This window comes from Myiozetetes cayanensis, unplaced genomic scaffold (assembly GCF_022539395.1).
Source record: "Myiozetetes cayanensis isolate MyiCay16 unplaced genomic scaffold, myiCay2020 scf6-25, whole genome shotgun sequence".
NCBI classification, from domain to species: Eukaryota; Metazoa; Chordata; class Aves; order Passeriformes; family Tyrannidae; genus Myiozetetes; species Myiozetetes cayanensis.
The window spans coordinates 25,917,474-25,943,772 of NW_026087853.1; the positions used below are offsets into that span (position 1 = coordinate 25,917,474).

Genomic DNA, 26,299 nt, shown 5'->3' on the forward strand with positions numbered 1-26,299 from the left:
AGATTGTTAGGATGGATCTTGTGGATCTTTCTTGTTGCTTGCTGGTTCAATATCAGGTTTCACAAATGGTAATAAAAGTCAGTAAATTTCTGAGACCTGTTCTTGCGCTCTGCTTAAGGATGTAATATAAAAGACTTTTTCTACCAGGTTGCAGGGTATACCTGGCTGTACAAAGACTTCTCTGCAGTTTACTGATCTCTAGACCTACACTATATATCTGCCTTTCCTATGTACTGCACTTGTCAGACAAGTCTATAGCTAGAATGAGTCATGCTATCAAGAGGTGTATATACAAGGTGAGTCGTGATAAAGAGAGGACCTAAATGCCTAAGATTTGTGCAAGGTGCAAAATTTGAGGTGCAGAAAATTTCTAAGCAGAATCAGAGACACTGGCCTGAGTTTCCTTCCAGGACTGAGAAAGACATACTGCCAATGACAAAGGAAGTTGTGTGCTCCTTTCAGTTATAAAATAGCCTGTGAGTGGACAATTTACCCAGGAAATGTAAGAAACAGATTTGGTGTCTTCCTTGGTCTTCTTGCAGTGAACACTTCCAGTGCTCAGGTGTATGTCCTAACCAAGAGCTGTAGGTTGTAGCCCTTCTTGGAAGTTACCATAGTACAGAAAGTAATTTTAATTTGTTTAGGATAGGAAATAGAACTTTGTAAATTTAGGTTGTTTGGGAGCACCACTGGGAAGCATGAGTTTTGAACTGTGTTAAGTATTTAATGTAGAATTCAAAACAGCTCAATGGGAGTTCCAGTAAATACCTAAACCTCTAAGCTCAGAATTTTCTATTCAAGTGGAGGAATATTTATTTTTTTATGTGCAGTGGTATGTCATCAGCAGTGGGGTTGCAAATCTGAGGGGCCCTGAGCCTTGTGGGTACTGTTCAGGGAAATACGGTGTAGAGAATCACTGAATGGCTTGGGTTGGAAAGGACCTTTTAAAGATCATGTAGTTCAGCCCCTTTACAATGGTTTTCATCGGTCTCACTAGAGAACAGAACTGATCACCTGCAGACTATATCTCCCAACAGCCCCAAATCTGTTGCAGTTTTCCCAAACTGAGTTTGCATGACTGATGGTAGCTGCAGCTCTGTTCACATTCTTTTACTGCTTGGTCCAGCAGCATAAAGCTGAATCCTTGTCTGAATCCTTTACTTACCTTCTTACCCAAACCAGAGTTTCAAATCATGTCTGCTACCCTCTACCTTGCTGCTCTTCCTCCAAATTTACCTTCTACTTATAGAACAGTCCACATCCTTTCCACCCTGCCTCTGTATCTCATCAGGTCTCAATTCTTTTATCCATATCCCACCAAAGTTTTTCCCAGATCAAAATTGTGCTCACAAATGCTTGTTTACACATAAACAAATTTAAAAATATATTTTCTGTTTAAAAAAATATTTTCTGTGCTCACTTCCTACCCGAGTGTAACAGGACTCTGTGAAGGGTGCAAGTAATGTGGCATCACTGTTCCTGTGAAATGGAAATACGTGGACAGTTAGCTCTGCAGGTTTCAGTGTCCCAGGGATCCAAACCTGCTTTTGGTTTGATGAATGAATGGCATGAGTTAAAACTGCCTATTCCTTTGCAATAGTAGAAACAAAGCAGGAGGGAAAATATGATTCTATTAGCTAGCACACAATTTATATTCAGAAGATTTAACTAGCATCATACCTAGTATGAACAATGACTAAAACTCTGGTATTGAATCATTCAAAATATTTGTATAAATACTACCCCTGCTATTTGAGGATGATTTGGGATTTAAGATAATACAGACAGGAAGCATCACTCACAACTTACTCAAGCTATACTACATGAGGTTCTTCATAAAAGGACTTTTGTGTTATGGGATACTAAAACAGCAGCAGCCCCAGTTTTCTTGCAGCATTGTATTTCTATAAAATTTTATAAACTAAATGAAAGAAACTTTAGCACAAAGTTGATACAACATATGAATTTATACAGCAAAAGCTGAATACTCTTATCTATAAGCACATAACAAAATTAAGGATAACAATTACTAGAAAAATACAAGTCATCTTTGCCATTCATGTTTAGAGTAACATATAGTCAGTTATAAATTCTTAAAAAAATGCATAGCAAAAGCCTGATGAATGCAATCCCTTCTGTGCCACTCTGTAACTACTAGAAATTTTACAATCAATATTGCGGGAGAGGAAAGAAGGGAAATCCCAGATTGATAGGGAAAGTGCTGTTTTGTTTTTTACTATACATTTTACTTGCAAACCGCCTTTATTTTCTAAAGAATACTTGAAATATGTTATTCACACCAAGAATCTGGAATAGCTCTGTGAATGTCTCATCATTTTAAACACGTGTGTGTATAAATATATCAACATTACTAGGTATGTAATCGAATGAAAGCCTTTTTTTCAAGAAAGCTATTCTTTCACCTTCAGAAAACCTCACATGTCTATAAAGATGTTTTTGCTACCCTTATGAAGTTGTTATTCTGTGAACTACTAAATCCCACTTAATGTGTCTGCCTACTCTTTTCTAACCATGTAATCTGATATAGATCAGTTAGATTTCAAGGTTTGGGATACCTTTGGATTTGAATTTCAATGCTTTCAGTCCCCATTGTGTGGTCTAATTTAATCTCTTGGCCTAAGATTCCTGTCTCTAACTGTCTAGCCAATAACAACTTTATTAAGACAGTACACGGCAGTAGACAGGAAATATCCAGTTATCAGTTATATTTGGAATATCACTGTTGACTTCAGTGGTGCAGGAAGCAGTAGTAATAGCTAATATTTTAGGATCCAGATTCTCAAAGAACTACTGTGCCTTAAATACCTTTCAAAATCTGTGCCAAAAGAACCAATAGATCCACAGAAATCTGTGCACAGAAGTTAAATTACTTTTGGTGTAAATTTTGCCAACCAGATGGCAGTATCATTCTCAATAGCAAAACCCTAAGTAGTAAAAATAGACTGTTTTAGCTACAATCTTTTCTTAAACTGCCTGGCAATAATGGATGTTTTGCAACTGGAGCACTGAGAGTACTTCATGTTACCAGTAGAACTCCTTGAAAAGATACCAAATCATAAGCTACAGAAGGCTCATAGAAGGTAGTACCTTGTATTTAAAAATTATATTATTTTTGGTAAGAAGATATCTAGCAAGAGGCAGAAAAAAGTCAGAGCTGTATTATTTCCTCTGAATATCTGCTATCCTTAAGTGCATGATATGCATAGTTTTGAACTTTGGGATACTATGTATGTATTGAAAATATTAGCTGTTGGCCAAATTCTGCACTTCAGTATCAAGTACAACTTCTAACAAGCTCACAAAAATCCTTGACTGATTATGGAAACAAAAAGTAGCCCTTCTTCTTCCTTTGTATTATGATAGTATATATATAACATCTGTACTTTAGAGGGACCATTTCAATGTCATGATTTTTAGTTTTGAAGTAGTAATAGTGAACAGCAGATTTTTCCTTTATTGTTTAGAGTCCAAAAAATCTTTACAGATGCTTCTAATAATATCAGGAACCATCTGCTCCAGTCCTGTGAACTCCCTGGTGAAGAAAGTATGAGACTCTCTTGGTTCAGAAGCCATGTCTTTCAGATCATCCAAAGGCGCCCAGGCAACACCAACAGAGAAGACTGTTATTCCTACAAAAGGGGAAAAAATTAGTTAAGGCCGTTTTGCCTGTAGATACAAGAAAAACAGCCATTTCTACATTCATTAATTAATCTGGATTGGAAAAGCGTGTTTCAATATCTGCAGTCTGTCAAAAGTAATTAGAGTTTGCCACGAAATATCAGGAATTAGAAGATCTGTCTCAGGAAAAATCCTGAAGGAAATATGAGGTATAAGAGCTAGTGTCTTAGTTGTTTTTGTAGTGACACACACGAATGCAGCAGTTATAATGTCAATCATCTTGAAACACAGGTTACACTGTCAAAATGATTCTGAAAATGAGTTTGGTTCCTTTGTGTATGCTTAGTGCTTTCAAGCATTATCAGTCCAATGAGCTTTTTGGCCAAAACTACTTATTCCTTTCTTTTTATTCTTACTCTACTGTTTAGGGAAGTAAGGCTGGGTATACGTTGTTCACTGAGCTGCCATAAGTGAATCTATGCTTACCCTGCTCTGTAATACTGATTGTTGGGTTTTTTTCATCCTAATGGAAAACAAGTTCCCCCCAAGTTCCTTGGGGCTTACATTTTGGTTAATTCAAAGCAGGTGTGATACTTTGCAAAGTTTAAAATCTTAACATTTACAGTAGAGCAGAAACAAGATGGATAAACTTGCACTGCTTTTAAAAATACATAATTTACCTGCTTTTTGTGCAGCTGCAGCAGGTCCTCTCACATCATCGTAAGACTGACCATCAGTCAAAACAATGAGGAAATTTTTGTTAGGTCCGTCTTTCACTGGCCCAAACACGTTTCTGACTGTGAAAGAAATTGCATCCCCAGTAGCCGTGCCCCCGCTCATGTAGCGAATGTTCCGGATAGCTGAGAGGACTTTTTCCTTGGTGACATAGTCTGTGAAGCCGAACTCAGTGCGCTGGTCATATGTGAACTGCACAGCTGCGACCTTGGAGCCGATGTCAGAGATCTCAAAAGCCTTTGCGACGTTGCTGACAAAGTCCAGCATGAGGCGGAAGTTGCTCTCTCCGACGCTGCTGGAACCATCGATCAGGAAACCGATGTTGATGGAGTTGTAGCACGTCTTGCTACACAACATCTGCTCGTGTGAGCACAGTTTTTGGACGAGAGGTTTTACGTATTTGGTAGTCCCAAACCAGGTGGGCATTTGGTAAGAGAAGAAACCGTTGGTTCGACAGACAGCCTGTTGGAAAACAAAAAGTCAATGGATGGATGCTGACAGACCAGTCGAATGGATAATAATTGGACACTTAAGATTTTTCTTTCAAAGGCAGGTTAGTGGAGCCTCATGGTGGGAACTTGGGTGGCTTTTTTGCCTGTTTGCCTTTAAAGAAACTGCAGTTGAAATCAGTGAAAGCTGTAATATAGCTTATTTTACCCAGGAATAAAGCCAATCCTGCCCCCAAAGCTCTGTACATTTCAAATTTAGCTTTATTCACAAGAACTGTAACAACAACCCTGAGATTAGATCAGCTGGTTAGAGCATGGTGCTAAGAATGCCAAGGTCCCAGATTTGAACCCTTTATGGACCGTTCACTCGGCAGTTGGATTTAATGGTCCTTGGGGGTCCTTTCCAACTCGAATGAACTGTGAATTGAAAATTATGTTTTGTGAATGTGAACTAAGTCATGATACTGAATAGCCAAAGGACTGAAAGTTCTGTATTTTTGCTTATCCACTGAAAATTAGCCTCTGTGTTTTCCCTTGGAACTTGGTAAGACCTTTTTTTTATTAATCTATAATGTGTCATAAGCACAGACATAGAATGGGTGGAAATATAGCTCCAGGTGATTCAAAGTAAAATTTCTTTTCCCCTAGCTTCCATAAGATGCATGTAAAGTACAAGGTAATTAAGAAAGGAGTTAAATTTAAAAATAATCTGGCTAAGATCAAAATGCAGAAGGGGAGGGCAGGCCTCAGCCACTTTCTGTGTCTTTACAGGGGCACACAGTGATAGTACAAGGGAGGAGGATGGTTTTAAGCTAAAAAAAAGAAATTTAGGCATGCTATTAAGAAGAAGTTCTTTACTGTGAGGGTGGTGAGGCACTGGAACAGTTTGCCCAGAATAGTGGTGGATACCCTATCCCTGGAAATGTTCAAGGCCAAGCCTTAGCTAACTGGTCTAGTGGATGGCATCCCTGCCCATGGCAAGGGGCTGAGAACTGGATGATCTTTAAGTTCTTTCCAACCCAAACCATTCTATGATGCTTCTATAAGTACAAAAGGGTTGGACCTTCCTGCAATACCTCTGGGATCAGCAGCTAGGTCTCCTATACCTAGAACAAGCAGAGCTGTAGTGCTTCATTCTGTTTGTGCCACTTCTGCTGAAATTAGACATCTAAGACCCCCTTGTGGAAAATGAGTGGTTTTCTCACTGCAGAGTAAGTAAACACCTAGTGATCAGAAAGCTCATGTAAGAGTAGGTTGATCTGTGTTTGAATTCAAACAGAACAAGATCCAAAACTGTATCCAAGATGAAAGTCTTGTACATAAACTTGCTAGAATATGTTTTTCTATATTTTCTGTCCTCTTTGTAGTGGAAGTAAGTAAATATTTTCCATAGAACAGGTACAGGAAGATAGGCCTCCCTGTCTGCCATTTCAGGAGAGGGAATATATTGTATCAGCATTTCATTGCTTTGGCACATTAAATCATACCCGAGATAGGGGAATTTCCTGCACTGAGAGTCTTCATGCAAATACAAAGTCCAGGAACTACAAATTGGCCAAGCCTCTGAACTGGGAAGACAGTGGTACCTTTGTGTTGCCCCTTTAGCAGAAAAAAAACTTCCAGTGTTTCTTTAACCTTCCTAGTGTCATTCTTTTAAATCACTTACAAGCAGGGATAATTTCATTGGCTGGTTGGAGAGAATATTTTTATATCTATATAACTTATTATATATACATATATTAGTTAATTAGAATTTTAGTGTAAAGTAAATTCTCCAGAATGATATTCAGGACTGAAAACAAATAATGATTTTTTTTTTCTTACTTTGTCAACAAAACCAATGTCTTGTACCATTCCCAGCTCCTCTGTTGTGGGTTTTGCTACGGATACAATGAATACGTTCACTCCAAATTCTCTGGCCACTATGCCGGCTTCTTCTAGATCATCTGAGGGCCAGCCATCTAGAAACACTACAATGATCTTGGGAATTCCTTTCCGTGCTCCATTTTCCAAAGAGAAGAATTTCTGAGCCGTGTGCTTCAAAGCTTTTCCTTGTTTTGAACAGAAAAAGAATATGAAGAAATAATACATACAATGATGGTATGTTTTGGTACCAGTTTCCTGTCTGAAATTGTGCTGCATTTATGCTATGATTACAGGTCTAACCCAGTGTAGTATTGAAATGTTGTCCCAGGAAATTTGAAAAAATGAAGCTTCAGCAACCTCTAAGCTAAAAACCAACTTCTCCAAACCAACACCCCAAGCCAAAAAAACCACAAAAAACCAAAAAACCAAAACCAAAACCAACCAACCAAACAAACAAAACCAAACAAACAAAAAACCAATACCCAACCAAAAAACACCACAACAAAACCCAACAAAAAAATACAAATAAAGATAAGGAAGAATTCACTGATTTTTTTTTTTTCTTCCCAGGGGTCTAGTTTTGTAGTAGGAAGTAGATATATTGGTGCCTGCCAAATGGGTTGGAAGGAAGACATTTCACACAGCTAAATTTAGGTAGCTCCTGAACTACAATGTACTTGGAGCACAGTTTCCTCATCTGGGTGGTTTTGGCTGGGATAATTAATTTTCTTCAGAGTAGCCAGTAGGAGACTGTTCTGGATTTCTGTGGAAAACAGTGTTGATAATACAGGGATGTTTTTGTTATTGCTGAGCAGCTCTTGCACAGTACCAAGGATTTTTCTGCTTCTTGTACCACCCTGCTATAGAAAAGGGGCACAGGGGAGACACATTCAGGACAGTTGACCCCAGCTGACCACAGGGGTATTCCATATCACGTGGTGTCATGCTCAGCATATAAAGCTGGAGGAATAAGAATAAAGGTGGGGGGATGTTCAGAGTGGTGACAAGGACTGTTATGTGTGGTGAAGCCCTGCTTTTCTAGGGATGGTTGAACACCTATCTGCCCACGGGACATGGTGAATGGATTCCTTGTTTCGCTTTGCTTGTGTGAGTGGCTTTTGCTTTCCCTATTAAATTGTCTTTATCTCAATCTGTGAATTTTCTCACTTTTGTCTTTCCAGTTCTCTCCCCACCACCACTGGCTGTGTGGTGCTTGGCTGCTGGCTGCTCTTCACAACCACTTACTAGTTACTCTGTGTTTATTCTAACTCCTTAATTAGCCACCCAATAAGAAAGAAACACTAAGCCTTTTATGAATTTGTCTCTGTTACTGTTCCTGATCAAGTGTCAATTACTGTTTAAACACAAGAAGCGATATTTACACTTCTACTCTAATAAAATGTGCAATAAGTGTGTAATAAGCAGCCCTGACTTCTGGAAATGAAACGTAAGATGTGGCCACATTCTAATGGAAACACACTGAACCTGATTAAGGTAAGTGTGGCATCTAAAAACACTTTCTTACCTATCTGAATTATATGAACTTCGATATACACACACAAATGTACATACATAACAATACGTAAGGCAAAAATTTCTATTTCATTGGAAGTATGACCTTACCTGTATTGGAATTGCCTCCTCTGAACCCTAGTTCCTTTATGGCAAATAAAACTTCCTTTGCAGCAGTGAAGTTTTTCAGATAGAATTCAATTTTTGGGTGTTCACTGTGGGAAAAATAAAATAGAATAATAGGGTTTGCAGTTCATTGCTATGACATGAACAAGCTAAACCACGCTTGGAATAATTTTATTCTTGGTAATATCTATTCTTCTCTGTATTTTAAAATAAAAGTATCCTCCTTGCTCAGTAAGTCTTGCAATCATTAGCAAGATGAATTATCTACCTGAATGGGTAAATTCAGAACACCCTGATTCTTATGCTTATCAAACAGCTGAAAACACTTGGTTGAAAATATGTAAAGGAAACAAAAATGAACCTGCTAGGCGTTAAAGTAAATGCATTTGTGTAAATAAAAAGTGTCAGGCTTTCTACTATTTGTCTGAGAAATAACTTCTTTACAAAAAATTCCTGCACAATGTAGTTTGAATTATTTGAGAAGTTTTAAGGTATGCTAGCTACTGACTCCATGTAAGAAATGAAAGATTTTAACCATGCTGTTTCCAGATTTCACTTTTGATTTACAGTAGAAAACAAAAAGAAATGAAGTTATTTTTGCCAAGTGAAGGATGGAATGATAAACACCTGCAAACCAAAGAGCTACTATGAATAAATGGCTCAATTCTGCATCAGAATCACTAGAATGAACCCTTGTGCCCAGCAGAATAACTGTTAAAATAGTACATTTTGAGCTATAAAGATTATTGTTTGTAAGATTAATTTCTAATGAAGAGTTGAATGTTCAAGGTGCTAAACTGTTTACTTTCTCCATGAATTGCTCCTCACCTTATAATATATAAACCCGGACAGCAAGAGTGGAATTCATTTCCCCTAGCTTTTGCTGGACAGAAACTGGATTTTTCAGGATGCAATTCATCACATCCTACAAGAGGCATGCAAAGCAGTTCAGATGGTTTGTGCCACAAATGTGGCCTTTATTTGTAGTGGCTGCACCAGCAAGCCTAGGTAACTAAATCGGATTTGGGTATCTATCTACTCTACAGTTGCCTAAAGGCAGGGAGAGGAACAGACTTGAATGATGAAAAAAGATGGGATAGAGAAATCCTGTGCTAATCTAGCAGACGCTTCATCTTCTTGGAATAAGTGAATTAATCTTGATAATAAGTGGGTTCTTTGTGCTTCCTTTTTTCCAGATGCCATAGCCAAAGTGGTTAAACCTTGGAAAACTGCAATTGCTGGTCATTAGCAAACCAAGCTGTGGCTCAGGAAAACCTCCTGCTAACATGCTGGATGTTCCAGTGGCTTTTAGATTACACTCTGTGAACATACACAGTATGGTTTATACTAGATGATCTTAAGGGTCTTTTCCAACCTAAAAGCTAGAGCTCAAAAGAGCTTGCTTTCTCTTGTTATTCATCAACCATTATGGAGTGATATTGTTCTGCAAAATAGGAAGTGATGTATTAATTAATTTCTCTTCCCAATGACTCGGTTATATTTTGTGTCGATCTGTCCTTACCTGGCCTGTACGACTCCAACATGAGGCCCTTCTATTCCAATTCCCAACATTACAGCTACTTTTCCAAGGAAGTTTTTCTGCAAATTAAACCTACGTTGGCCAATGTTGTAACTTCCATCAATGAGAAATGCAATATCAGCTTTACAGTCTGTGAACATTCAAAATAATTGGACTTATTAACACCAAATAAATATTAGGATTTTTCTTTGCAAAAGAAAATTATTTGGCAAAGAAACAAAGATATTCTTACCTTTGTTTCCAGCTTTTTTATCAAGAGTCTTCTTAGGTTTTTTACCTTCAGTGAAGAAAAGAGCATGGATCATTTAAGAACAAGAAGATGAAGAGACTGAAGTAAATCAGAAAAAGCTCAGACTCCAAAAATTACAAGACAATCTGTCTGCAGTAGGAACTGTCAATCTGTTTAATTATTAAAATTGCACTACTGCTGCTTTGCTCCTCGGAGAATATTCTTTTTCAAATGAAACAGTTTAACCTTCCTTTCTACACCTGCCTGACTGATTACTGAATCATGCAAAGATGGGTGGATTTCTGTATCTCACCTTCCTAAGTGCTACTATTTCTCAGCAATTTTGCTGTACAATGCACAGTTTTAATGGTTTGGAAGCAAACTGTGACTTAAACTGTAAAGCAAATGGTGTGTTCAGAAACAACATCCAAGTCCAATATTTATATAGCACTAACCTTCATATAAACTGATCTAGCCTTTTAATGCAGCATTTTCTGTGGTGAAATTCACATAACTAAAGTTTTGCTAAACAAGTCCTGATGGCTTTCAGCTGTTGAGCAGTTCTGTAAGAACAAATGCTTTACTTCTTTCTTCTCTGTTACTTAAAAAGAATGATTATCCCATTAGCTCATGAACTCTTTATTTGTATTACTTTCTCAAATTCGTTCAAGTTTTTTTTCTTAACTTACATGAACACTAATGAAATCAGAATCGATCTCCAAGATCACATATGATTCTTCTTTTTTTCTGGTAAAAGATACACTGCAAAACCAGATATTGTACATTTTCTTCTTTAAAAATAAATTAATTGTATGAAACATGTAATTTTAGCCAGGGATTCACACACTGCAGCTCATCATATCACAAGATGCTTCCCTTGTTGTGGAGATCTCATACCTGTAGAAGGACGTGCTGTTGATACCGATCGTCCAACTGCTTCAAGCGCTGTGTCCTTGGTAGCAGCTACAATAAGAATATATTTACAGTATTTTAGTGTATTTAGATGATGTTTGAAGAACACTATATATCCTATAATCTTTCTTCATCATCTGCCATTAGCTACTCTGGGAGTAGAATATGAGTCTAGACAAACCTTTAGTGTAATCCAGTATTGCACTCCTTGTTTTACAGGTAATTAATTTCTGCATTTGAAGCAACAACAGCTGATGCATAATTACAGCATACTTATTTGATGAGAGATTTTGAGCTCTAGTAGCCATTATTTCTTTATTTCTAGCAGATAAAGTCAGGACTTGATCTGGAGAACTGGATTGCACTTTCACCCACACCAAAAGCACCTGTGATTCCAAGTTCTTAGCTATTAACTTGCTGTGGGCACCAAACAAGGATTACTAGTATCTTAGAGATAGTAGGCTGAATCTTAGCTGTGTAAACATAAGAACACATTAGAGAGATCTGTTTCACAAACTTTCGAAAGAAATATACCAGAAAACACATATGCTTTAATATTTTTGAAACCACAACATATACAATCAATATGCTTTTGCATATGATTTTATAAGGGTGGTTTAGCCTCACTTAAATGGCAAGGCATGATAATGGGTTTGCAGCTGGGGACACTATTTCAATGATGTGACGAAAGCTTCTGGAAAAAAAGCCACTATGTCACACTGTGGCTTAATGACCGCACATCACATGTAAGTCAACATAATTGATATTTTTTGGAGGGTAAGTGTTCTTTTTGCAGGGAATGCTGTACAAGGTCTTTGAAGGGCCTGACGAGTGCTACCACCTGCACAAATGCAGGCAGGGTGAGAGAAGGGATAACACTATATGGCTTGAAGTGGTAGGAGGACCAGACAGCAACGTCAGGATCAGAGCAGTGACTTTAACCAGCTTAAACTGTCATGGAACTGTCAACTGCCTGCCATCAAGTCATTATATTCTGAATAACAGATCCATTTTTATGTATCAACTTCTGCTACAGACTAGTTAGTCTAGCTGGAATGGTTTTTATTTAGGAAACTGTGGAAAAATGAAGTTAAAACAAATTAGACTATTACTACACAACAGATAGTAATCACATTTGTTTATGCAAGGAGCACCGAAGAAGGTTCCTACAGTTCTATCAACATTTCAAATACAGTTTGCAAAATAATAAGTGTGATCCACTTACGAGTCACTGCGAAAGATGAAGCCCATCTAGAGAGCACCTGAGACTGGATCCCATTGGCATTTACAGCAGGGTAGTTTTCCTGTCCTGGGAGAGTTTGTACCCTAACAGCTCCTCCTGCATTGGTGATCACCCCCCTGAGATACAAAAAGAGTTTTTATGAATCAGACATTTTAATCACAAGAAAATGCAATACAGTTATACTGTCACTGGAATATTGTACACTGGCCTCCTGAAAGAGATGCCATATATGCAGACAGTTGTGTTTAGGCTAAAACAAGCTGCAATTTGCTGAAAAAAACTTTAAAAAGCTATTCTACACAGCATCCCACGGACTTATTAAAAAAAAAAAAAGTCAGGAAATGCTTTGCAGTATTTGGGCAGGTACAGTGCTGTGGGAGACAAGCAATGATTTCAAGACTATGTAGCACAGCAATGTGTTCCTTTGTGTTTACTTTTCAATTCTGTTTAGGCCAGAACCTCTTTTCAAGCAGAAGGCCAATCTGATTTAAAACATTTTGAAAGTAGAATAATCAAGACTACAGTTTAGAAAACTTTGTGCATGTTTCTGGTAATATGAGCTTTGGGTATCTGTGGCAAAGGCAACTTTCACATAAAGCTCTATGTGGAGCTCTAACTGCTGTTAAAAGATATTCCTCCTTCGTGGACATGAGTTGCATTTCTAAATGCAGCTGTGGTTATATATATTTATATATATATATAAAATATATATATATATTTAATTCTTGTAGCTTGGAAGATTATAATAGATTATAATACAAACTACACATATATTTTCTGCTCTAGGGATACTGTGTAGAATATGGAGACAAATGAGCTTTAGTAAAGTTACCTCGAATGAGTTTAAAATCAGATTATAAAGTTGGCAAATCAAACAGCAGTTTATAGTTCTTTAAAAAAAGTGTGAGAAAAATCAGATCAGAGCCTTTAACTGGTTAGTTTTAAACGACAAAAAAATTCAGTAAGTCAAAATTATCTTTAAGAAAAATAACATCTAAATGTATTTAGAATATTTCAGTCTAATTGGAACATAAATTTCTTCTCTGGTACTCGGTTCTCTTTGGCATTCAAGCCTTCACTAGTGTCTCAGTCTTAACGGATAAGGAAAGGTGTCAAAAATAGAGAATATGTCTTTAATTGGAAGAGTTTCTTGTTTAAATTTGTACTTGCAACTTTAATGAGGCTACTTTAGGCTTACATATGCAAAGCTGATCTATGCCCAAGTTAGCTTCCAAGAAGAGTTTAGTATCTCTTCCCACTTCTTTTGTTGTGGACTCACAGCTTTCACTGCTGGCTGAACTGAACTCAAGAAAATGTTCAGTCTGAAAGCTCAACCTAAGAATTATTCTGGAAGCAGTGTTTTCAGCTTATTTTATTGCATTTTATGCAATGTTGTCTATCTTGTTCCATGTTGTCTATATTGTTCCATTTTGTCTATTGGTCTTTACATTTTAATTGCACCAATTAAATAATTAAATATAATTAGTAATTATGGGGAAAAATAATTACCTAGTCTCCACTGAATTTGGAAGCCTCACGCTGAAACTGGAGTAGATTTATTTGCTTCTTATCTATTTAGTGAAAACATTTGCTTCTGTATTTAAACAGAAGTCAAAGTTCTATACTACCTTCTGAAGATACAGTATTTTCATACAACAGCTCTGCTATTTTTAATGCAAGTGGGGGCTGATATTAGATGTAAATATAACATGAACTGTAGCTTTATGGAAGTTATTCCTCCTTTCTTGCCATTCTGCTCTGCAGGTGAGTTAACAGTTTAATCCACCTTTTACAATCTCAGCAGTTTTACCTGGGCTGCTTCTTCAAGCAAGTCTACTCAAAATGCATACTTACCTATGCTGATGTGGAATAGACCATATATTGTCAGTCTACCTTTGCATTCTGAATCAGATCAGCAAATTCCTTTCTGCAATCATTTATGACTGACTTTAAAAGTGAGATCGATCCTGTGTAGATCTGCAGTGGTTTTTAAAGAGTGAAGAAGTGCCCTTGCCTTTCCTCGTAATGACTTATGTCTTTATAATCTGCTTTGAGTTTTGCTGCTGTGCTTTGCCCCTGTGTGATTGACTTGCATGCCATGGCTGTTTTTATTAAACTGGAACTCTGTCCAGGAACAGCTTTCACTTCCTTACTCACTATGTTTCATGTTACTGCCAGTGCTGCTTGACAGCAACTTTATATAAAAGCTGCAGCCCATTCTCTTGGCTAGCTTCATTGTTAATAACAAATAACAGTTTATACCTAAGCAGTATTTTTCACTCAAAAATGGACACAAATTAAACAGAAAAACAGATACACAAAGCAGCAATCCAGTACCTCACTGCACAATAGCTCATGAAAGAAACTATACTGGCCAAGGGCAGCAGAACATATGGAGAGGTCTAATGAAATACAGGAATTCCAGCCAAAACATACTTAAAAATCTGAACTGAATTGAGGTAAATCACCAGATGAAATTGAAGCTTTTTATGAGCACCATGCACCTCCTCAAAGTAAAGTGCAAGAACTGTATATTTGCACTCTCAGAGAAAGAGATATGTGTTTTTTTCTGAATTTTGAATGCATTCTTCAAGTAGTCTGCACATCAAAATTGATGCCTAGACCACAAAGAAACTTTTTCAGCCATGGGAGATGAGCCTTACAGATGTGTCCACAGTCAGTTTATCCTCAGGAACTTTAGACAAGACTGCTAAAGTACCTGAATTCCCATTTTTCCTTCCTACTGTTATCATCTGCCAACTTCTTCCACAAAATCTGCCTTTCTTAATCACTCCCAGAAGCATCCTTCTCTTCTCCAAACTGCAGTCTCCTGCTGTTGCCTGATTGCCATCAATCACCAATATGCAATTGCTCAGCATTTACTCCAGCCCCCTAGATTTTTTTCCTTCTGTCTTCTCTGCACCCCTATTGCTTTTGGCAGAAAAGAAGTTAAGCAGCAGAAGCAGGCACTATACCAAAGTTTCCCAGGGAATCTACAGCTGCACAGAAACCCCTCTGGCCAGACAACATTTTTGTCAATATTCTTCTAGCAAGCACTAGGGCAGCTCAGGTGCCCTGCGTGTTTAAGGGCACTTTGTGACCAGCTTGGTATTACCATGATATGCCTTTGTTAGACTTGAGTTCTGGGACCTCAGTGCTTAATTAGAAGTGGTTTCACCCTGTGACAAGTTAGAAAGGTTATGGAAAAAAACTTACATGCCTATTTAACATCTAAATAATACTACATTGGGCTAGGTTTCCATTTAGAGGAACTGGCACTAGAACAGAACTACACAAGCTGAGAACCTAGTCCTTCATTTGACCTTCTGATTATTAATCCAATTAATCACTCAGTGGTAGATTTAACTCAGCTCTTCATGCCTACGTAGCATCAGCCTGGTAGGAGGTTCTCCATTCTTCCCTTGATGAAATGTTTTATTCTCTTGCCCAGAAAAAGAACAATATTATATAAATATTCTGTTTCCTGAGAGTAATTACACATAAGATGAGAGAAAAGGCCAAATACAACAAACTAAAACAGGCAGAAAGCTTATTCATCTGTAGTACACAGAATTATTTGTAGCTGAATTCTGCTAAATTCTTTTCATGCATTGTATAGTATTTTCTTGTGTTAATAACTGCCTCACAGTACTGGAACTACTCATAGGAATAAGCATTACTTGATTTATATAAAATTAAGCGATCCAGCCTCTATCTGGAGCCAGCATGCAACTGCAGTGTATGTGGAACAGACTCATGCTCATACAATCATTTTCAGTTAAAAAAAAAAAAAAAAAAGGGTCTGCTCCCAAGACTGATGCTTCTTGAAATGGTGGGTAGTTGTCTGACTGCTTTCCCTTAGACAACAGCAGCCACTGTAGGTGGCACAGGGCTAATACTTGATGGTGCTGGAAGGTGTGGAGCTATGTTGCACTCACCATGCAATGAAATGGAGGATATACCGAGTTTTAAACTAGGTGTGGTTATTTCAGTTCTTTGGAAGAAATTTACAAAATTCTCAAAGCACATCTCTTCTTACCTCACAATAACAGCAAACTAAGGTGATTACCTATTAGGAATACCTTCCTGAAGTTACTTTCACACCAATATGGAGTTTAGACATTGCAAGACAGAGCAACAAGTCTTTTGCAGCCTGCACTGTAATTAGCTGAGAACTAAACAGTTATTGCCTGTCCTCCATTCATCAATCTTTTTTTTTTTTTAATAGGGCCAGTACATATGGCTGCTAACAGCTGCAGCAAAGACAACAAACTGTTCTCGTGTAGCAAATTCTACTCTGAGTATGAAAGGCCAACAGATCTAGTTGCCTTTAAGTTTGGGGCTGTCTTCAAAAACAGCAGTCCTCCTTTATTCTGCTTTTTCAAAACATTTTACTGCAGTCTGTCATATTCAGAAGGTTTGAACAATGTTAATTTACATCTATTCTGGAAAACACAGATTAGAAAGGTGAGGTATATTTTAATCCCTTTGTTGCTATTGGAGCCCTCATTATTCTCACAATGTCTGTGGAGACAGATTGTTAGATTCGGGATTTACAAACAGGGCTACATATTTCACAAGTAGTACAATCTATATTGATCCTTACTAAGGAAAAATATGGATTTTTCTATAGTCTTACACTTCTGGGCTAGAGAACAACAGCACACATAGTTTATAACATACAGACTTCAGTGAAATGCTAAGTGATATATAAATGCCTGTCGTGGTTTTATTATGTAGGGGAAGACTATAAATCATGAAAAGAAGTCTGCATCTTCCATATGTTGTACCTCTTCCTTTTGTAAAGTATTCCCCAGCTGTGATGGAACCAAGTCCCAGCAGCTTTTGTGGTGGGATTTCTCTAACAGTCACAGACACCACTGGTATAGGAGGTTCAAGAATGCTGCCTAGCTGGTTAGAAACTTCTTGTCTTTTCAAAATGTTCAAGTCTTTAATCTCTGTAGAAAAAGGTCTTTACTTAAAGAGAAAGAAGCTTTTGCTGTCAAGACTTCTTTGGCAATCAGTAAAGACATGGAACATCAAAATAAATCACATCACTAAATACAAACACTGCCTTAGAAAAACTATGACAATGGAAAGAGATCTCAATTTTCCTCAGTTAAAAACAAACAAAGCCCCCAAACAAAACCAAACAAAAAGCACAACCTGCATTTGATCCGGACATTCTTCCACAAACTTTTTATATATACCTAAATTAGGAAAAGTGAAGTACCAAAGTTTAATTTTTTTAAAACAGTCTAAAATACACATGGAGACATGTAATTATATTTGAGACAAACTCTAAAGCTTTAAAAAACAAATACACAGACCCCAACAATACCTTCTAAGCTCTCTCTAGCTCCTCCTATAGTATCTTAGCTCTTAAGTCTTCTTTACAGCATTTGAGAAATTCCGGACAGTTTGTACTCAAAACCGTTCCTCATATCAATTGTTTTTAAAAAAAGAAGTTAATTTTAGTTTGGAGTTTAAATACTATACAAGTAGTGTGAATTTTTGAAGTCTTATTAAAAAGTAATAGAATTTTAATTGATACTTTAAATGAGATTCTGGATAGTAATGACAGCACCCTAAATATTATTTAAAATGCTTAGCATGTTTTTTATAGCATTTAAAGTATCAAACCATGAATAATAACTCAAAAACCATGTTATTTTCCTCCTTCATCTTCTAGTAATTAATTTCTCTGTAAAAAGTTAAGTCCATAGTTGTAGGATTTTTTAAATAAAAAATACTGCTAGCTTCAGCAGCACATCAATATATTCTGGAAGAGTTTCTTTCTGTTTCTTGACGATACAAACCCCAGAGATTGAAACCATTCCTCCATTTCTTTAAAGGAGTTGACTTAAGCTTTTAAGAAAGTCAGAAATCTGCTTTTATTCTCTAATTAGTTACCATTTACACTGTATTCTTCCATATCTACTAGTGACACATAGATAATTTTACAGTGAAAGTCCATTTGCTGCTGTACCATTTTAAAGAAAGTTAACGAAGTGGCTTTCCAGAGCACTTAAACTCAACTCAGATAACTTGCAAACTGCCCAGACATTCTTTTTTATCTTGTCCTCTTGTCTTGTAATGATATTCCTATTGAGTTAACAGGATTCACAAAGTCTAGAGAGATCTTTCTTATGATGGCATCAAAAGATTAGGATTTAGAAGCACAGCAAGACTAGAGACTACATAAACTCACTTAACACATTGATTAGCAATCATTTGACTTACCTGTGAATGGCAGCTCCACAGATACTGGAGAGAGAAGCATAAATTCCATCCCCAAAGACATAAAATTGCCACAGAGGACAGTTTGCTGGGCAAAGGACATCTTCTGTCCCCTTTCTAAGGTCAAGTCCTCTTGTAAAGCACGTGATAGCAGTGGAAGCTAAAGAGAAAAGAACAACTTTTGACCTGAAAAATCTAAGGGGTTTTTGTTGGGGTTTCTTAAATCTCTCTACAGTTTCCAAGCTTAAAGCAATGTCTGAATTTGAAACTAGGTACAGTGCCTGTAAAGATGTCTTTGGACCTTACAAATGTGCAGTTATGACAAGGAAGAGTACACTTTATTATTTATGGGAAAGAAGTGGCAGAAAAAGGTGGAAAGAGTAAAAAAAACCAGTCGTGAGCAAATAACATTAAAGTAACATTCAAGGAACATTACATGAGGAAAACCAATTCACATTTGTAAGTTTACTGCAGAGACAGAAGGACAAGAAGACCTTGGAGGGCTGGTGGATCACTGACACGGGTGGTACTCTCCATGGGAGAAATTAAGTGACTGACATGCCCACAGTAATCTCCAGCCATAAGACATCTATGGATCACTTGGGAAATTCTGAATCTTCTCTTTAGCAGCATTCATGAAGCAGGTTGACAGCAGCATTCAGCATTTCCCTTAGCTTCTGCAATAAATCCAACTGAGGCCAGTGCAGGGGAAAAAAAAAAAAAAAAGGAATACCCATCTTCTTGTTCCAGTAGTACAATAACATCTAAAACATTGATATCAATTCATTACAATGAACTTTACATCTTTGTCATTGTGCAAAGGACTCTCAGAATCACACAGTGAGACAAAAGTTATTTATTCAGCTGAGGCACATTAATTTTTTTTTTTTTACACAGAACTCTGACTTTTTTTCTTAAAAGTTGCTCCTCAGGTTATCATCATTAAGCTTTCACTGTTCTTGCCTATGTGCAATGTAGGTGTGCAAACACAGATTTATATCAGTATACAGTTTTGCTTGGCAAACATGCTTTTCACTTTGAAAACACAGAGATCTTTTATCTTGAATAGTTACTACCAACCTGCTGCTACACAAGACAGCACATTCAGTTGGTCTGGTAGCACAGCAAATTAGGGCTTTGACTTATTATGCTGAATTGATATTGATCTAAGCCCAACCCACGACTGGCTGTTTATTCTGAACTTCCTAAGGACACATCTTGCCCTTGCTGAGTACTAGAAGGTGCAAGAACCTTTTGTATATGCATTTGGGATACTACTTTTTCACAATATTATGATGAAAGCTGACAGAGGCTGGCAAATGTATCAGTGCATACACTATAGCATTATATTCCGAGGAGAGTACGTTTAAGGGATCAGTGATTTGTCCCTCACCTGCTTTACTGCTCTGTTTTCATTCTTATCCTAGGGGGTTTACTGACACCAACATATGCTGCTTGTATTTGAAAGTATTTGGAACATATGCTGTTCTTCATAAGGGGATGGAAAAGATCACACCTCCTGCTAATCTCACTGACTTTGGAATTGAAAAGCAGAACAGTTGCAGCCAGAGATGTACAGGGGAGTGTGTCTGTTCATCCTGGCTGCATAAACAAACATACCTACGTTCATCAATCACGCACGTAGTTCTACTGTTAGATATATATAATCCCCATTAATGCTATACTGAAACTATTTAAAACTACCTAATCACATCTTCCTGAAAAATCTTTGCTGCTATTTGTTACCACAAAGATGGGACTTTATATGCTAAATCTGTCTAAATAGTCTATTATAAGAAAAAAAGAAAGCAGTAAGCACTTCATTTTTCCCTTCTCAAGATAATAAAAGCTGTCTTCCTAACCAGACACTGTAAAGTAATTTAATCTGCTTCTCAAGTATTCTAAGAAATAAAGAAGTTTCTTTTAGGACTTAGTCTTACCTGCCTACATCCTCTCTGTGCTTAGTCTTCTACATCTGCCTTAAAAACAAAGGATGGAAAAAACAAGCAGAATCACTACTGTTTACACCTAGAAGTCCATATTTTCATTGTTAAAAGTGCTGTATTATTGGTGTTATGCTAAAAAAGGTCAATTTGTTTTGCTGTTTTGAGTCCCCTAATCCTTCTATGGAAGTTCTACAACTGTTTTTGGTAATTACTGGGCACTGATTAAGTAATATCCACAAAATGACAACTAGCAAGAGCATCAAAGTTAAACAGCAGCTGGAAGGCTGGAAATCCTTGGAGGAGTCCCTGCAATGAGCACCACTAGTACTCTCTGCTTTCACAGCTCTGCTTGTGCCATGCACCCTGCAACATTTTTCCAGCCTCTAAAAGTGCAAGACTCCACAGGAAGTTTTAATTCCTGTCATTTCTAATGTACTGTACTTGACTGAATTCCTTGGCTGGCTTTGCATACAAAGACAGTAATTAGACATGTCTAGTTAACAAACGCTTTATCACTTGGAGATCTGTATTTCCCTCATCACCAAGTACTTACTAATTACTGTCATGTGGAAGACTAATATTTTGCATAGCACAGGAGATGAGGAGAAAAAAAATAATCTTTCTGTGTTTTACCTGGCAATGAAAACACAGAAATCCATTGTAGCCCAGCCATGGGATTTTAAAGTACTGGCAGCCTAAAGGGTGTCACGATCCTTGTTTGTGCATGCGGAGCAGGCTGCTGTGCAAACTGAAGAGCTGACACACTGCAGCTAAGGGCTTTAGCAGTCTATACATCAGCTGGATCAGCACAGAGGTAAAAACACACACTTTGAAGCACATGATATTATTAATCAAAAAGCAACAATTTTGGTTTTCTGTGTAGGTCGGTACAGTTTTCTATAAGCTGTAACTCTATAACAGAGACTAATATTAGAAATGTTAGGTGCAATATCAAAATGAAAGCCATTTTTTTTTTTACTACCACAATTAAGACGATATCAGCTCTGCAATGAATTTCTTTCCTTTTTGTTAATGCACCATCAACCACTCAACCCATAAAACCACAAGCATTCTGTCACAAACAGGAAAATGTATTAATGAGGTCTGAATACTATAAAATACAAAATACTTCTTTGCCAGCTTACATGCTAATCATTCTCACAAATTTCATATGATGTGATATTACTATTAAAATTGAAGAAGGTGGTTGTTTCTTAGTCTATCCAATATACTTCAACATGGCAGAAACTACCAAAGAGATTATATGTGTATATATATAAGAGATTATATAAATATATATAAAGTAACCGAGATAAAACCTGTCTCTTTTAATCACTGTAATTTAAGAATGCAAGAGCAGTAGCAGTGGAGGCATTTCTCTGGATACTTATGTGGTGCAATACTCTAAATCCAAGTATTTTTGGAAGAAGGAAATATAAGCTTGCAACTTGTGTAACTGATGTCCCTTAAACGATTCAGTCCTAGATTCCTACCCATTCTGGACTCTGTTGAGGACTAGAGAACTATGCTTTGTGACAGAAGATTAGGCCTTCAGAACCATAATAAATTGACCATCATCCAATCCTGTCAAGACACACACCCTTCAAGCTTCACAGAAACACATTACATCAGTGTCTACATCCTATAAAAACAAAGTACAGAGAAAAGAAACTGTAATTCTTCCTGTTTTAAGTCATATTTAAAGGTAGGGATGAATGTCTTCCATCACTGTTGACCTAAAAAAGGGAGAAAAAAAAAAAAGCAAAGACTCACTTCTCTCCTAAAACAACCAGTTTTCAATCATTCCATCAGTTTCCATCTTTTTGGTGCCTCTTCACATGTCCTTTGATTTTGCTGTGAATATCTGCTTCTTATGTCAATCTATAAAAGTTCTCACCTAATTTTTGGCACAAGTCACTGCATTAAATTATTCTAGAAAAACAAAATCCACAGCCAAAATCTGAGCTGCTCTAACCTTGAAGTTTCCATGCATTGCTTTGGGAAAATAGTTTGTTTATGCGAAGGAAAAAATTCCTATGTACGTTATTACAAAATATAAAACAGAGATTCCTACAAGTAAGATCGCTTTGTGAGCTGTAAAATAGAGAAGTACATCCCTATAATGCTTGCTATTCCTTTTAACACTTGGTATTCTTTTCAACATAGGAAGATTTTAGGTCCCTTTTTATCCTGAGGCTTCAAACATGCCTGCTTTTTCTATCTTATGCAAGGAATACTCCCACATACCTTACCCATACTTGAAAAAAATGGTCATACTAGTAAACCTATACTTGTTTATATTTCAGAAAATATATTCACAGATTACATACAAATTTATGCAATCTTAATTACATATCTTGATCTGGACAAGGGCAATGGAATTGAAAGAAATCTGGTCAGGGCTATATCATTCATTTCAACCTGAGACTTGCCCTTTTCTGATCAACTTAAGGTTGCTTACCATCGCATGCCAATGTTCACCCACCTGCACAGTCTCAACCAGATCTGTTGAACTTGGCAGTATTTGTATACATTTCAGTGGGAGTACAAAGGAAGTTTTAAGATCCTCCGAGATCTTCCCAAACATTATGAGCCTAAATTCAGTAGATTTTTGAGGAAATTCATGTTCTTATTGAACAACAGAATTTAAGCACTTTCATAAAAGTTCCTGCAAGCTTCTAGTTCAATAAGCAAATGCTGCTGAATTTAGGCTCAGAACAATGGTAAAAGACAATATCTTACAGAAACTGTTCACATTTTATAGTATAGTCTTGTATCAATATTCCATTTTGAAAATTTAACCTTAATTCTATTTTAGCTGGTTCCAGATACCTTCGGGTTACAGTGGCTTCTCCAACCCTGGAGGAAGCATCACAGAAAACTTTTCATTTGTCTCCTGCCAGACTGTCAGCACTTCATCTACAGTGCACCTGTAAAATAAAAGAGGGAAAGGAACTGGGGTTGGAGTAGGTTTTCTATGGCTGTGTGTTTTTTCCCTTTTTCAGCCATAGCACTCCTGTCTCATGCAGCTTTTATCAGTTTGGCACAAAAGAATTTTCCAAATCTTTGACTGAACACAAAATGAGCAGCAAATCCTGCTTCCTAAGAGCTGTGAAATCATGAACAACCATTCAGAAAAGCTTGAGGTCACTCACCTTCTGCAGGCCAGGCCTGCATCTGGAAGCACATTCTTCCGGAGGCTTCTGTCCTCCCTTTGGTGAAAGGCTCCACGGGAAGGGGCAGACAAACTGCTTGCGTCCTTCTGCCACATTATTTCTTCAACTGCTTCCTATGGCTCCTGATTCCCATGGATTGATTCTGGCTCCAGGAGAGCCTGCTCTCCAGCAGCAGGGAGGCAGTCCAATAGAGCATGGTACAACAGGCAGCCCCTGCAGTACCCTGCTAGGCATCCTAAGTATGTTCTTTTGCTTTTCGAGTCAAAATAATGAATGGCAGGGCAGGTTTAAAGTGTTTTTAATTAATTCCACGGTCTAGAATACGCCAGAAATCCTCAAATTGCCAAGCACTGTACGACCGCCTTTATAACACACAAAACACACTCCCACTCACTCTTGCTACCGGCACTTCCCTCGATGGGTACATTTGTCACCACGGCGCCGCTTCAGCCAGTGCCAGGAAGATGTTTTCACCCTCGCCTGGAAGCGTTCCCAGACATCCTCCGTGCCCCTCTGCAGCCTCCCCCCGGCCGGCTCCGCGCAAACCTGCCCGGCGGCCGCACCCGCGGCCCCTCCGCGGCAGCACCTGCGCCCCGCGGGGATCGGGGGCTCCCCGCGCATCGCGGCGAGAGGCGGCAGCAACCGGGAGCGCCGGGAAGGGCCGGCCCGGTACCCGCGGCCAAGCGCTCCCCTGGGCGCCGCCACCTCCCGCCGGGGCGGGCCGGGCAGAGCAGAGACGGCCCGGGGGGGAAACAACGTCCAGGGGATGCGGAGGGAGGAGAGCGGCCAACTCACCTGAGCTGTTGCTCCCGCGCACAGGGCTGGAGAGCAGCAAGGCGCCTGCGAACAGACAGGGAACGGGTCGGGGCGCTGCTCCGCGCCCGCCCCGCCGGCCCCCAGCCGCTCCCCGCGGTACCCACCGAGGAGCAGGGGCAGCCACATGGCGGCGGGGCAGCGCGGAGCAGCGGCGGGGAGAGCAGCGGCGGCGGAGAGCAGCGGAGAGCGGCGGCGGGGAGAGCAGCGGAGAGCAGCGTGCCAGCCGGGTCACCGCACCGCGGGCTGCCTGCCCCGTGCGCTGTCCCGCACTCCACCGAGTGGTGCGGCCGCCACAGCCGCGGCTCCCGCTTTAAACCTCGGCGGGCGCATGAGCACTGGGGCGGGCGAGGGTGGTCGGGGAGGGCGGGAAGGAGGGAGCGGGCACCCGGGGCTGGGCAGCCTCGCCGCTGGGCCCGGCAGGTGCTGCTGTCCCGCCCCCGCCGACTCCTCCCGCCGGGATCGGCGGCGCGGCGCTTCCCCAGGCAGCCGGGTCCGGTAATTCGCCCGCTCCGGCAGAGGAGGCGCGGACGTTCCCGTGCCCCGCGAAGCGCCTTTGCGGTTTGCTTTCCCGGCTCTGCCCGAGCACCCATCCATATCCCCTCCACCCACAGCTCTCCAACACCTCATGTCAGGTATCTTTACTCCAGGTATCTTGGGAAATGCGACCCAGCTGTCAGCTGCTTCGCCACAACATCTGTCCCTTTCTCGAGGGTGAGCGAAGGGGCGAAGCTGTCCCGAGAACTGCGAGGTGTTGCCGAGGGGGGACGGCCGCTCCTCCCTGGCCGCGCAGCCCCGGGCCCGCCGGCCGCAGTCGTGCTGGGGCCTTACATCTTTCCTCTCGGCACTGCGGAGGGGAGTACTGAGGGATTTGAGCCTGACTGAATCATTCGAAGAGATAGAAATACCCGATTCGGCTTTTCGGGTATCGTTTGTGTTTGGTCTAAAATGTTAGCGCAAATATTGCAAGCGCCTGTCTTTCATGTAAGTAAAATTTTGTTTAAAGTAAGGAAAAAATAGGCAAAACCAAAAACACCACAACCCCCCGAAAACCAACCAACCAAACGAAAACCAAATCAAACCCTCCAGTTCAGAGCCTACTCCGTTTCCGCAGCTCAGGGTACACACGCATAGGTGCCGTGAAGTATCGGCTGGCACTGATGTGCACTGGGCAGGTCACTTGGGAATGGTGGGCAGAGGTGCTGGAATTTCAACGAATGCCTTGAAATTGCTTTCTGTGCCGTCTGCCAGCATCCGTTGTTTGATTTCTACTGGGACGGCTGTTCCCAGAAAAGAACTTTTAAGTATGAATAAGCTTTCAGACCTCATAGGAATTATGATTTGCCGAGGCAGAAAATTAAGTGAGGGTGGGTGTTGAAACCAGCTCTGGGAGCTGTCATCTTTGGGAGGGAGGTAGCTGGTCAGGGCAAATCGCTTTAGGGTTTTTGTTTTGGTTTTGTTTTTGTTTTGTTTTTGTTTTTGTTTTTGTTTTTGTTTTAACAGGTCGCATAAAAATGCACTTTGTGGAGTATCTCTTCGCATGACTGAAAATAAATATATTTGAGAAATCTGCGATCCCTTCAGAGATATGCAGCCTGTAAGAAAAAAATTGGAAGCATGACTGGGTAAGTTATTCGTAATTTTTTCGTAATTTATTGCTTTTCCGGAGTTTAATTCAAGCAAAGAACAGAAGCTGTGAGAACACGACACCCCTTTCCCTCACAGCTTTGATCTTCCCAGAAACACATTTTTATGCCTCCCACACAGGATAAAGGTGGCGATGCTTCCCTCATGACATGGTCTTCTCCTACGGGGGCATCATCTCAAATTCAAAATTATTCAAGGCGAATGATGCAGATGTCAGGAACTTCTG

At 39.3% G+C, this 26,299-nt stretch overlaps 1 protein-coding gene across 2 annotated transcripts; it reads right to left on the reverse strand.

Moving 5' to 3' along the window:
* Positions 1 to 1,878: 1,878 nt before the first annotated feature.
* COCH (cochlin) lies at positions 1,879 to 24,593 on the reverse strand. 2 transcript variants are annotated; one of them, XM_050336780.1, is made up of 12 exons: positions 23,593 to 24,305; positions 23,270 to 23,367; positions 18,986 to 22,173; positions 18,495 to 18,651; positions 12,234 to 12,367; positions 10,994 to 11,059; positions 10,100 to 10,144; positions 9,850 to 9,997; positions 8,313 to 8,416; positions 6,648 to 6,874; positions 4,320 to 4,836; positions 1,879 to 3,650 (listed from the first exon to the last, which is right to left on the reverse strand). In XM_050336780.1, the coding sequence occupies exons 3-12, from the start codon at positions 19,122 to 19,124 to the stop codon at positions 3,475 to 3,477; spliced, it is 1,713 nt and encodes a 570-aa protein (XP_050192737.1). In that variant the 5' UTR covers positions 19,125 to 22,173; positions 23,270 to 23,367; positions 23,593 to 24,305; the 3' UTR covers positions 1,879 to 3,474. The 2 variants fall into 2 exon arrangements, with proteins under 2 accessions (XP_050192737.1, XP_050192738.1); XM_050336781.1 differs by lacking the exons at positions 18,986 to 22,173; positions 23,270 to 23,367; positions 23,593 to 24,305 and adding exons at positions 24,409 to 24,453; positions 24,534 to 24,593.
* Between the last annotated feature and the right edge of the window lie 1,706 nt (positions 24,594 to 26,299).